Below are 14,123 nucleotides of genomic sequence, written 5' to 3' on the forward strand. Positions count from 1 at the left end.
CTGGTGCTGGGCTGCCACAGCCTTGGCACAACTTTTCTATGACCTGAATGCCCCAGAACGGACTGATAGCTCGGGGGAGGAAGGAAATGTCAAGGCCAAGTACTTTACAATGAAGACAATATTGTTTCTTTCTTACCTCTGCCCTCAGCCGTATTTTGGCCTACGTTAGCACTGAGTGCTGATCCTGAGAGTTCTTTATTATTTTAATAGTTACACTGATATAAGACAGCCAATTCATAACTCTTTTTCTCCTGTGGATGGTAAACTGGACAGCATGCTGTGAGACACTTCATCACACTAGCTTTAAATCATAGGTGACTGCATCTAACAGCTTCTGAGTGATTTTTCAAGCATAGCTGTATAGCAGTCAAGCTTGAAGGGCACTAAGTCACACTAGTGACTTTTTTCCCCATTCATTTTTTCTTGGAGAAAATCTCTGCATTTGTGATTGATTGCCTGCACCTTCTCAGATACTGAGAGCAATCCAGTATTGTTAGAAAAGGGGCAGGAGCAACTAAACCATTGTTTCTTGTCCTTTTTTAAAATGTGAGATTAGAGAGTGATTTAAGTTGAAGATGAGAAAGTCTTACTTCACAAGGGACCAGAACATGAAGTACTTTGATCAAGTTTTAATCAAGGACGGCGTGGCTACTCTGAAGAGACACAGTATAATAACTAATGGTGTGTTTGCCAAGGAGATATTTTAGTATACTGGAATGTTATATCTTAAAGTTGGAAACGGTTCTGCCCTGTGTGAGAAGAACGTATCTTGTTTTTCTGAATTCCTATGGTCAGACTGTTGCTGCATGAGGAGAAGGGATTTGTACACTTGCATAACCTTTCCAGTTCACCATCCATCCAGTGCTAATAATGATTTAATGATGCAATATATGAGCATTTCTAGTGTGAACATGGTTGTGTTAGCAAAGCTGTGCTTACAGTGGAATGAAAACAGCCTTTGTGGATGAAACGAACTAGTATAAAAGCAGTTTTGCTGGCTTAAGAACTGTACATCTATACACAGTCTTATCGTGTGCCTGCACTTCAGTGGTCTTCCTGAACAAAGCTGTGCTAGCAAAGATCTGTAATAGTCCAAGAAAATTCTGGAAGGCTCTGGAAGCTGCATGAGGAAACACAGCATGTGAAGAACTTGAATAATAAAGATTGCCATCATCTGAAAGAATATGCAGAAATCAAAAATACCAAAAGGCAGGGGAAGAGTCGCCCACTGAACAGGTTGGCTTATAGAAGGCAGAACTGGTGGGCTTGAAGAAGTGACAGTCTTGCTCCAGAAATCTCCAGCATTCCTGGAAACCCAATCAGATACAGCAGAACTGCAGAATAGGGTTTTGAAATCCTTAAAGCTGGCACTCTTTAAGCTGATTGCAAACTATTAAAGATTATTAGCTGCAACTGCTATCTCGAACTGCAAAAATCCAACCAACCAAACATTCTAAAAGTAGCAGATAATGAATGCAGAAAACAAAGCTTGAACAGCTTTCCTCAGTGAAGGAGTAGTCCTTTCGAGATCCATGAGATGTTTTACTTTATCATTAATTTGTGGGCTGCATACAACCACCTAATTTCAATTTTAGCTTATGTTTGTTATGGAAAAGAATGGTGGTCAATGAAATAAAAAAATAGGTTAAAATAAGTTAAAAATAACATACCGACACTCTGAATCACATTAATATTCCGGTCTTCCCAGATAATTTCACAAATAAACAAACTGATAAATAACATTTAATTTGTCTGTGCTAATAACTTAAAAAAACCCATTAATTACTAGACGATCTCTAGAGGTCCCTTCCAACCCCTTACATTCTATGATTCTATGAATTAAATCTGCGTGGATATCTGTTCTTTTGGTACTGAGCCCATGCAAAAGAAGGGTTTTTTTTGAGAACGACAGGTGTTCTCCATGCAGTGAAGCTGTTTTTCAATACAATTAGACCTCTCATTTGCATATTTAGCTGATGTGTTGTTGGAGATGTGAATGATCAGGAAGTTGTCTTCAGGTTATCAGCAAGGCAAGGTTTGTTAATAAGTTCTATGTGACCACCTGATACAGATGAAAAAAAGGCAAGTATTCGGAGACCTAGACCGTTCCTCAGATAATATTTCAGCAGGCTTTTATTACAGTAATTTTAGTCAATTTTAATTTAATTTAGTTATTTTTAAAGAAAATTCATGCTGTCTGTGACCAATTTAAAATGTAGTTCCACCTAGATTATAACATTTCACTTTCTGTTTAAAAACCTCCAACAGTGCATGTTAGAAATGTTTTGAAGGCTGTCAGGTTGTTGGTGATAAAATGTCATTAAAGTCTCATGATTTTAGAGAGATCACTTACCTATCTACCTATCCTATTAATTGTATTTTCTTTCCTGGCCTTTACACATTTCCATGAAATTTGACAGTGTGTGTTTAAATCAGTATATAATAGAATTTTCCTAAGTTGGACTAAGAAAACTGCACAGATTGTTTATCAGTGTTGTATCAGATGAGGTACTGAATTCATATAATTAATTACTTATAAATTAAATGTTATAAATAACACAATATTTAATATATTAATAATATACTTAATGCAATGTTTAATAGTAATATAAATTTAATAATATACTAGAAACATAATATGCTATAAAGCATTTTATTTTATACACTACCTTTTAGATGGCAGGCGACAAAGAGCAGAGCAGTTTTTTTTACACTTAGGAATGGGAACTTTGGCTTTATGCAGCCTACTTCATTCAGAGCTTTTATTAGAGAAGTTGCTACTCCCTAAAGAAAGAAAACAGTCTTAGAAGACCTTACAGGAACCTGGAACAAAAATATAATCAAAGCCTGATTCTGTTTTCAGGCAAATCTATGATATCTAAGTTGGTGAATTGTAGAAGATAACAAGTACTATAAAATGGAGAGGGAAATGACCGTGAATCATTTTTATTTCATATTTATGTCTCAAAATATAGCCAGCTATCCTTAAATGATTCCAGATAGGCTTGTGTCTATCCTGGTGTTAAAAATCAAAGGAAGAGGTAAACTTGCAAGATAGGAGAAAAATCCTTCATATAATACTGCGAGTTATTATTCCCTTCTAATGGTCTTAATTATCTTTTTTCCTTAAAGCTTCAAATACCTATTATTATAAAGATTTAAGCAAATGCCTCTCAAATGTAAGTACATAATTTTCTAATTATAATACTATAATTAGTAGAACAGAATACAGTAGAACAGAATAGAAAAGAAATGCAGTCCTATTAATAAACATAAGACTCATTGCATTAAAAATGAAATAAACTGGGTAAGGTATACTATACCTTGCAAAAACTTGTTTTAAAATAGAAAACCAAAAACTAGCCTGTTCAAGATATCCAGCCAAAGGAAGTGCAGTGAGTAGTATTGGCTCCTTTATTGGAGGGAGTTTACGTGGAAGCTTCTGATTCCAGTACTTCTCGGGTAACCTAACCAGGTAAAAAGTAAGCACTTTTAATATGTATAAACTCTGGCATGATTAAAGACTAAAAGGCACTTAGTATATTCACCTCATAAACTTGAGAAGTTTTTCTTCACTTTCAAAAATATATACCTTCTCTTGATATTTTGCTGCATACTCGATATTGCCAGGCACCAAAGCTTCGTATCTGAAGAGATGGAGCAAGAAAGACTATTAATTCACAAAAAAATGGAAAACACCATTTGTGCAGAGTAAATTCATGAGCTGCTGAGAGCTTCCTGGTAATTTAGCAAATATAGGAATTACAAAAAAGCAGCAGTTTCCACCAGGTTTCCACCACATGACTGACAGTTAGAAGGCTCAAAAGCTGAGAGAATCTCTGTCTCTAAATCTGCTTATTAAGGGGCTTTTAGAGCGCTGCTTTAGAGCTCCTCTAGTAAAAATGCCAATCATTTAGGAGATAAAGAAGGGACAGTATAGAATTAACTGTTACAGTTCTACCTTTGTGGGAAGTTCCTGCACGCTGAGAAAATCAGCGGGACCTGATGATAGAGCTTTATGGATCTCATGTAACAATTTTTATAGCTAGTTTTGCTCCTGCTAAGTTTTTTTGAGATCTGTTTGCACTTTTAAAGGCTTATGATAGAGAAAACTCAACCTGTATCTGAGCAGTCTTCATCACAAAAGCCAACACAGGTGCTTGTAGAACCTGCAGCCACGTGAGTTTCAAAAGGTGACTTACACTGATTTCCAAAGCCACCGGCACAAACCAGAGAATTGTAATTGCCTTTCCTGCCCAAAACTTGAACACTATTAAAAAGTGCTTTCAAGTATTTCCTCATTAATGTGTTAATGTGGGGTGTACAGTCTCTAAATCCAGTTCTGAAAACAGCAGTGACGTACCTCTGTTTTCCATCTAGGTAGGTGACTGGACAGTATCCCTGCATTTCAGCACTATTAGGGAATAAGGCCTTCACTTCTGCCACAGTCAGTTTCTTTGGGAGCATGTTTAGGGGTGGGAGAGGGCGAGTTGCCAGGGGTGGCACATAAACCTCTGGTCTGCTCAAGAATTTCTGTAGAAAAAGAAATGTTTTTATAATGAAAGAAATACTCTAAGACTTGTTAGGCAAACTCTGGAGGACTGGCTCACACAATTAAGATGCTTGTTTCTTCAGCAACGCCTCTCATAGTGTGCTGGCACTGCTGCTGCTCTTGGGTAAGGAATTTGTTTTCCAACCTACTCTCAGCTGAAGTCATCCCTATCCACCCACCATCCATCGCTATCTATTGCTATCACTAGCTACTCTCTGCCTCCGGCCTTCCCAGAACAGATGGAGAAAGGAGGAAACGGTTGTTTTAAAATGAATGTTTGATCTTTGACAATTTGTAGGAGGAGCTTTGGTTTGAATGGTCTCTGCTGCTTTTTGTCTGCCTAAACGTTTGATAGCAGAAGTGTACAGAACAAAAGCTTGAATACTAACAACATGAATCTGAGCCAGGTCACATATTGCTTGTTTTTCTGCGGATTCAAAGAATCTGACCAATGTTCCCTCATCCCATAGTCTCATCCTGACCTGCTTTTTGACACTTACATCCAGTTCTTCCTGTGAGGCCATTCTGTAATAGTGTCCTCGAAATTCTGCAGCAAACTGCAATGATGGTGTTACAGAGCAGTCAACCAATTCTCCCTTTTCTGCGAGGCTGACGGGACAGTACTGTCCAAACTCCCCCAGCCGATCCTGCAACTCCTTGGGAGTGATACATAAATCAGCAATGCTGGCTGCTTTTCCTGTTAATAAAAGGAATTAATATTTTATTAATAAGCTATAGAGACATCACACATTTCAATTCAGAAATGTTACAGTTCAGAAGCTACTATAATCCATCATGTGAAAATGATATGAAATAATGAGAATTAAAATAGTGATTTTTGTAGATTGATATTAAAATGAAGTTGCAACCCATTTTACCAATTAATGACACTTTTCTATCAGTTAAGAAGTGTAATAGTTATTAATGATGTGGGATACTCCGCATGCTAAATTTACTAGTCTGTTTTCCCTGACAGCCTTATTTATGATTTATTGTATTACTCCTTTGTATTGTTAAGGAGCATTTCAGCTATTATTTTATTTCTTTACACCAGTGAAAAAGAGTTCAAGGTTTTCTGAAAGTCTCCCCTTTACTCATCAATGTCTTGCAAAACCTGCAGTCTTATCTGGATGAAATAAAATGAATAAACTCATGTAAAATCCAAACTATTTCAACATTGTGCTTTTGGGGCTTGATGTGAAAAAGTTAAAATGTATTTTTTTTTTTTTGCTCATGACTGTGATTTTTAAAAAGGGTGCAGCCACAGAGCTTTAAAAGGTAAAACCAGAAGATGCATGAAAGATAAGGAAGTGTGTTTGCCTTTCAGAAGAATTCTAATTAAACTCTACAGGCATGTTTAAAAGGCATGTTCAATCCTGACCAATGCTGACACACCACAATTCAAGTAGGAAATGTGTTATTTTAGACTAAAATGGTTTTCATAGAATCATAGAATCATTCAGGTTGGAAAAGAACCGTGGGAGCATCAAGCCCAACCATTATCCCTAAACCATAACCCCCAACACCACCTGTAAACGACCTTTAAACACATCCAGGGATGGTGACTCAACCACCTTTAAACACATTCAGAGACTGTGACTCGACCCCCTCCGGGGCCAGCCTATTCCAATGTCTGACTGCTCTTTCTGTGAAAAATTATTTCCTAATGTCCAGTCTAAACCTACCCTGTGGCAGTTTGAAGCCATTCCCTCCTATTCTGTTGCTAATTACCTGTGAGAAGAGATCAGCATCAACTTCTCTGCAATATCCTTTCAGGTAGTTGTAGAGAGTGATGAGGTCTCCCCTCAGCCTCCTCTTCTTCACACTAAACAGCCCCAACGCCTTCAATTGTTCTTCATAAGATTTATTCTCCAGGCCCTTCACCAGCTTCGTTGCCCTCCTCTGCACTTGCTCCAGCACCTCGATATCTTTTTTGTATTGAGGTGCCCAAACTGGACACAGTACTCCAGGTGTGGCCTCACCAGTGCCGAGTACAGGGGGACAATCACCTCTCTACTCCTGCTAGTCACACTATTTCTAATACAAGCCAGGATGCCTTTGGCTTTCTTGGCGCTCATATTCAGCCGCTTGTCGATTAGAACCCTCAGGTCCCTTTCTGCCAGACAGCTTTCCAGCCACACTTCCCCAGCACTTTCCTCCCACAGCACAGAAATTAACTCAGATAGCCTTAATTCTGAACTTAATTAACATTTCCCCCCTCCTTCCCTCATCCTCTACTGGCAATTAAGTGAAGCTTCAAGTCATAGTTCCTCGTGTATACTTTGGGGTACTCTTTGTGATTTATCACCCGGTGTTGAAGAATCTGCCATGGACAATGAGACCTCTGACTTCTTTCAGCGGAATTCTGTTACCCTGTTCTTTGGAGGATGGCCTCAGACTGTCCTGTAGTTGGTTTTGTCTTTGCAGATGAGATTGAAGATTGAAGATTGAAGATTGAAGTATGCGCCCATGAAATAGTTTAATCCAAAGGAAGTTGTAATTGAAATGTACTCATTGCATTGCAGCTTCTTAAAGAAATGAATATTATTCTGAGAAACTTTAGGGTTTTGTTTACCTTGTTTTATTCTTTCCAGGTATATCTGGATTTCTTTAACAGCCACTTGAACTTCGTGCAGTACTTTGTTCCAGATCCACCACTTGCTCTGACAGGCATCAATCACACACCAGTTCTGATGCTCCTTCTTATAGTAAGTCCTAATTGCATCAATGTGCTGTTTATAGCATGAATTTTTAATAGCTAGAATCTGTGAGCTGTCATGTTGAGGGTAGGGAGGTCTGAAGACAAGGAAAAATAACACTGGTTTAAGTCTGACAATTAGATCATTTCATTGAATTTCAGGTGTAAATTCTAGAGTACCCTTTAAGTCCATTTTACAAAATTCTTGTTATTTGACACTGTAGAATATACTTGAGAAATACAAGTTTTAGTAAGAATATTAGCAGTTATATATGAAAAGCACCATAATTCTGATCAGACAGCTGTGTTGAGAAACAAAGAGCAAAACTTTAGCTATTTATGCCCCAAATACAACTCAATAATTTTGTAAAGGATTTGGAATGTAGCAGCATGGAGTAACTGACACACACTACCACTACACCATTAAATGGTACCCTTGACAAAATGTTATGAGACTTTTAAAATGGAATTCAACTGCTTATTGAAAGATAGGCTTAATTTTGAATTACGCTGTGGTTTGAAATGAAGAGTAGCCATAATCCTTGGCAGTATTTGAAAACTGTCTGCCATATGTACACATACATATAGATGAAAATAATCTGACCTCTAAAAATATTATGCAAGACCAGAAGAGATATTTTGACTAGAGCATAAAAGTATTTCCTCTTCTGGTTCTTCATTTAAGTGGTGCCAAAAAAAAATAGACTTCTGTTTTAATAGGATTAATTTCTCTGTATGTCATACTTTTCAGAAATATTTGATTTGTATTTAAGCTTATGAAATGTAATTGGTTTGGTATTTAAAATGGAAAGTTTAAAGTAAATACTTTCCAAATGACAATTTATTTTTTTTGCATTGCAAATTGTCTTTAGGCTTTCAGTAAACAATTAAGCATTGTACTGTTTACTTGATAAAAAGAAAGAGACAAAATGAAAGAGACATGCAATAATGCTCTAAGCTACCTGGAACTTCTTAGAAACACTCCCTCTAATGAGAACCAGGTTCTTGCACAATTTAATTTTAAGGTGAATGTTCTGTTCTTTTTAATTCTCTCTCCATTTATAAACTACTTACTGCTCTTCCTCAAGAACAACCAACAGCTCTTTAAACAGAATATTTATCTCCTTTAAAAAAACAAAGAAGAATGGAGCAGGCTGATTTGAAAGGTTTAGATGAGTAGCTCAAGAATTTAATATATTATTAAAATATACATTATTGCCATCTTTTAAAAAGATCTCCAATTAGAACATAAAAGAGGACTTATTAGATGAAGTATCAATTTCCTTTATGATGATAATAATTGAACTGATGAATAATAACTTCAGCAGCAGAGTGAACTAATAACATTTCTGATATACGGTTTCATTAAGACAAATAAAACTAAGCAGTAGCTGCACAGCATTGAACATCTGTGACCACAGTTGTGCAATCAGCGGATCTGGCCAGAGCATGCCACAAATTCCTTATGTCTCCGTTTCTGGTCTGGTCTTGTGGAAATCAAAGCATTCAATGATCTCTAAGGTCCCTTCCAACCTAAGCCATTCTATGATTCTGTGGATGTAGAGAGACTGGTACCCATGTCTTTTCATATGTGGAGTTGAGAGACAGCTGTGTTATGCACCAGTTTAGATACAGCCTCTCTGGGTACAGCACTAAGGCACATAAATAGAGAAATGACAATATCATGTGGATAAAAATATTGCTATCAGGAAGCATCACTACCTATTTGTGCTTTCCTCATCCAGCAATGCTCTTCTGAATATTTCCTTTGCATCCATTTCTAATTCAAAGATTTTCACTGGAATTATTCTAGATGATTCCAAGAGAGTTACTTGTTTTCTTGTTACAGGATATCCATCAATCACAACTCTGCGTACAAACAGAAACAGAAAGGCAGCTTTCCTAAGAAGACAGTTTCTAATTAACTATTAAGCCTATGTGTATTCCTAGTACGTTCTCAGTAGAGACAAAAATTTATAGCCATGCCATGTAGTTACCGCTACCCTTTCTTGATAGACACAGTCTTCAGTCCTAAGAATTTGCAGTCACATTTAAAAAAAATTAAAATCAGATAGATAGAATAAGAAATAGTAAGGAATAAAGACAATACACAAGGGTATAGGAATATAAGTGGATGGGTCTGACTTATAAAAATGATAGACTTCAAATTTCTGACCTATCAGTCACTCAGAAAGATAATTTTAACTATGGGAAATCTCCATATGTATTGAGAGGAGACTATAATAATGTCCAGTACTTGAAGAGTTTTTTAAATCATATTGAAGAAGAAATGCTTTTCAGATATTAGACAATACTGGGGCAAAATATGCTGAAACGATATTCCAGTATTTAATGTGGAAGAAAATTTAAAAGAATTTTGATCTAGGAAAGTTCTTCTTCCCCTCTACTCTGCCCTGGTGAGACCACACCTGGAATACTATGTCCAGTTTTGGGCTCCGCAATTTAAGAGAGACAGGGGCCTACTGGAGAGAGTCCAATGGAGAGCTACGAGGGTGATCAAGGGACTTGAACATCTCTCCTAGGAAGAGAGACTGAGAGACCTGGGGCTGTTTAGCCTTGAAAGGAGACGGCTGAGAGGGGATCTTATTAACGTATACAAATATCTGAGGAGTGGGTGTCAAGGTGAATGGGACAATCTCTTTCTTAGTGGTGCCCAGCAATAGAACAAGGAATAATGGTTTACGTTAGAACATAGGAAGTTCCACCTCAACATGAGGAGAAACTTCTTTACTGTGAGTGTGACGGAGCACTGGAACTGGCTGCCCAGAGAGGGTGTGGAGTCTCCTTCTCTGGAGACTTTCAAAACCCACCTGGATGCGTTCCTGTGTGATCTACTCTAGGTGATCCTGCTCTGGCAGGGGAGTTGGACTGGTACAACTGACTAGATGATCTTGAGAGATCCCTTCCAATCCCTAACGTTCTGTGAATCTATGATTCTACGACCTCAAGCTCAAATAATTTTCAGAGATTATCCCAGAATTGCCTTTCCCTGTAGAAATTCTTTTGGGGGAGTGTTGAAGTCATGAACATGGAGCTTTTTTAAGTGTCCCTGTTTGGAAGATGTTTCAGTGGTGGAGCAGCTCACTGGTAGCTCCTTAATAACGTCAGCTGTTAACAAAACCAGAAAAACCTTGAGTACTGATCCAGTCTTCATGACTCAAGATAATCACATGTCTGAGTTGGTATGAGAGAAATAAAGTGGTAGTTCTCAAAGGATAATAGAAAATATTGGCTTATTGACTGAAGAAAAGGTAACTTTCATAAGGTATGTTACTATTTATCTGAAAATTGCAGAAAACTATGCTTCAGTCTGGTGTCCCAGAGTAATGTGAAGAACCTCATTTTGCATGGATTATTTTCTTAATGCATAAACCACTGATGTGTTTTAGTGCAATTGTTTGACAGTGCTAACATGAGAATCACTGCCTATGAAGGGACTGGCATGTCTTGAAAAAAACTGCAAAACCTGAGCAAGACTTTACCCGGTGGTATGACACACGTGATTCATCAGAGCCACATCTAGAGTCTGGATAGCCAGTTCATCAGGTACGGTCAGTCCTTTATGAAGATGCTCCTTTAACGTAAGTGCCAACTCACTCTCTGGCTGTTTGTTCAATACTAGCCGTATGGCATCTCCCATACTCAGGCGCAGTAACCCATATACGCTTGCAAATTTCTTGGCAACTGCAAAACATTTTGATTTCAACACACAGCTTTTATGTAAGCAACATCACAAACTAGCATTCTCTTAAAATATGTCCTTAGTCCTAGAAGCTTAACTGCTCAGCTCATTCCCTGGGGCATTTCCAATGCATAATCCCAACCCTGCTAGGCCTCTAAAGCATCCCTGATGCACTAACACCATGCAGTTCAACACAAACCTTAGCAGCAATAGTCAATGTTATTATAAAATATCTTAGAAAATACGCTTCCACTTCTGCCCTTTTTAGAGAACAACCTAGCAGTTAGATCTTTATCCAGAAATGGGAAATATGGTTAAAATTTCATCCTTAATATGAGATAATTTGAACCTTCTTTTTCTAACAGCCTATTCTAATCATTAAGCTATGGTATAAGTCCGTGGGACCCAGTGGGATACACTAATGGGTACTGAGAGAACTGGCTGATGAAGGGAGAACTAGCTGAAAGAAGGATGAACCAGGGAACTATAGGCCAGTCAGTCTCACCTCTGTGCCTGGTAAGATTAGGGAGCAGATCCTCCTGGAGGCACTGCTGAGGCAGAGGAATAACAAAGAGGTGATTTGGTACAGTCAACATGGCTTCACCAAGGGAAAATCGTGCCTGACAAACCTCATGGCCTTCTATGAGAAGGTCACAACATCAATGGACAAGGGAAAAGCAACTAACGTCATTTACTTGGATCTGAGCAAAGCCTTTGACACTGTCTCACATGACATCCTGGTCTCCAAGATGATAAAATATGGATTTGATGGATGGACATTTCAGTGGATAAAGAACTGGCTTGACGGCTGCACCCAAAGAGTGGCTGTCAATGGGTCCATGTCCAAGTGGAAGCCAGTGACAAGTGGAGTCCCTCAAGGATCCGTACTGGGACCAGTCTTGTTCAACATCTTCGTCAGCGACAGGGACAGTGGCATTGAGTGCACCCTCAGCAAGTTTGCCAATGACACCAAACTGTGTGGGGCGGCTGACATCCTGGAGGGTAGGGATGCCATTCAGAGGGACCTCAACAGGCTGGACAGGTGGGCCCATGCCAAACTCATGAATTTCAACAAGACCAAGTGCAAGGTCCTCCATCTGGGTCGGGGCAATCCCAAGCACTGATATAGGCCGGGCAGTGATTGCCTTGAGAGTAGCCCTGAAGAAAAAAGTCTTGCGGGTGCTGGTGGGCAAAAGGTCAGCATGAGCCATCAGTGCGCACTTGCAGCCCAGAAAGCCAATCGTGTCCTGGGCTGCATCAAGAAGTGCATGGCCAGCAGGGCGAAGGAGGTGATTCTTCCCCTCTACTCCACTCTCATGAGAGAGACCCCACCTGGAGTACTGCGTCCAGTTCTGGAGCCCACAGCACAAGAAAGATCTGGACATGGTGGAGCGTGTCCAGAGAAGGGCCACGAGGATGCAGAGGGCTGGATTGGGGGTCTTCAGTCTGGAGAAAAGAAGGCTTTGAGGAGACCTTATTGTGGCCTTCCAGTATCTTAAGGGGGCTACAAGAAAGCTGGTGAGGGGCTTTTTAGGATGTTGGGTAGTCGTAGGACTAGAGGGAATGGATTAAAGCTAGAGATGGATCGGTTGAGATTGGACGTTAGGAAGAAGTTCCTCTCCATGAGGATGGTGAGACACTGGCACAGGCTGCCCAGGGGGGGGGTGGAAGCCCCATCCCTGGAAGTTTTTAAGGCCAGGCTGGATGGGGCTCTGAGCAGCCTGATCTAGTGGGGGATGTCCCTGCCCATGGCAGGGGGGTTGGAACTAGATGATCTTTAAGGTCCCTTCCAACCCTGACAATTCTATGGTTCTATGATTCTGTAAGCTGAATTTTCTCCTCCTTCAGTTAACAACGGAGACCTGTGGATTGAAAAAGTCATGGAGGAAGAAGGAGAGGGGAGAAAGATGGAAATCTTGGGGTTTTAATCTGGAAGTTTGGAAAACAGACTACGGAATATAAAGAATATTTCTTTATTTTACAGTAGATCATATTGACTGAAAAAAACCAAGAAACAATTAGAAAACAATCAGAAATAATACAAGGGGTATAATTCTAGGTGCCAGCCCAGCTTACTAACTTGTTAAGAAGCTAGGATGAAATTCAGATGGACAATGCATAATTCCTCCTGTCAAATGAGACACTAGAGAATGTAACTAAAATATTCTATGCCCAGAAAGGTAAATAGGAAGACCAACAATTTTAATGGCTTATGTTTTTTTAATAGCAGTAATGAGAGATTAGATAAGGTTTTGCTTTATAGATAATACTGGGTCCTACCTGTAGTCTTTCCAGATTTTGGAGGTCCCACGATTGCAATCTTAACTGGCACAGTTGGTTTAGGTTTTGGCTGACGAATATATTTGATGGGATTTTTCATAAATGTTTCTCTATTTTCTTTACTTGAAAAGAAGTAAATATATTGCCGATGGATTACGGGAAAGACTGTCTTTTCATGGCTTTGTTGTGGCTTGATTACTTCTCCTTCACTTAGCTGTAGCATATATAAAATGGGAAGTAGTTGATTAGGATTGACAAAGCCTCCTCCCCCTCCATCTGCATAAAACAAACTGTCAATGCATTATGAAATTAATGCATATGGACATAATATATTGTCTGAGTCTGAGGAACTTCCATACACATGCAATTCTTCTGCAAAAAGATGAAGTAAACATTGAAGAAAGAATTTTCAGTGTTTCCAGTAGGTGGTACCATAACACTTTCTGTCCATTGAGAGTGTAGTAAGAGAGACATAGAATAGAATCATAGAATAGTTTCAGCTGGAAGAGACTTTGAAGATCATCGAGTCTAGCCTTTGTCCCAGCCCTATCAACCAATGTAACATCTAATGGTCTCTTAAACACCTCCAAGGACGGTGACTCAATCATCTCCCTGGGCATCCTGTTCAAATGGCTGACAACCCTTTCAGTAAAGAAATTCTTCCGGATATCTAACCTGAACCTCCCCTGGCGCAATTTAAATCCATTTCCCCTTGTCCTGTCACTCTCCACTAGGGAGAACAGACCAACCCCTGCCTCTCTACAACCTCCCTTCAGGTAGTTGTAGAGAGCAATGAGGTCTCCCCTCAGTCTCCTCTCCTCCAGGCTAAACAGCCCCAGATCCCCCAGCCTTTCCTCATACAACTTGTGTTCTAAGCCCTTTACCAGCTT

General features: G+C 39.2%; 1 protein-coding gene across 1 annotated transcript in view; it reads right to left on the bottom strand.

Annotated features, from left to right (window-relative positions):
• LOC104275427 (adenylate kinase 9-like) overlaps window positions 1-13,333 on the bottom strand; it is a gene marked incomplete at its 3' end in the record, with an annotated part of 13,731 nt that extends 398 nt beyond the window's left edge. Inside the window, exons 1-9 of the mRNA XM_009871385.1 lie at window positions 13,234-13,333; window positions 10,754-10,955; window positions 8,973-9,119; window positions 7,128-7,348; window positions 5,053-5,249; window positions 4,364-4,533; window positions 3,549-3,647; window positions 3,365-3,467; window positions 2,670-2,784 (exon numbers count right to left, since the gene is read on the bottom strand). Of these exons, the coding sequence (XP_009869687.1) occupies window positions 2,670-2,784; window positions 3,365-3,467; window positions 3,549-3,647; window positions 4,364-4,533; window positions 5,053-5,249; window positions 7,128-7,348; window positions 8,973-9,119; window positions 10,754-10,955; window positions 13,234-13,333 (1,354 nt within the window). The remainder of the gene's footprint in view (window positions 1-2,669; window positions 2,785-3,364; window positions 3,468-3,548; window positions 3,648-4,363; window positions 4,534-5,052; window positions 5,250-7,127; window positions 7,349-8,972; window positions 9,120-10,753; window positions 10,956-13,233) is intronic.
• Window positions 13,334-14,123: the final 790 nt, after the last annotated feature.

Source organism: Apaloderma vittatum, unplaced genomic scaffold, assembly GCF_000703405.1.
Source record: "Apaloderma vittatum isolate BGI_N311 unplaced genomic scaffold, ASM70340v1 scaffold15906, whole genome shotgun sequence".
Lineage (NCBI taxonomy): Eukaryota > Metazoa > Chordata > Aves > Trogoniformes > Trogonidae > Apaloderma > Apaloderma vittatum.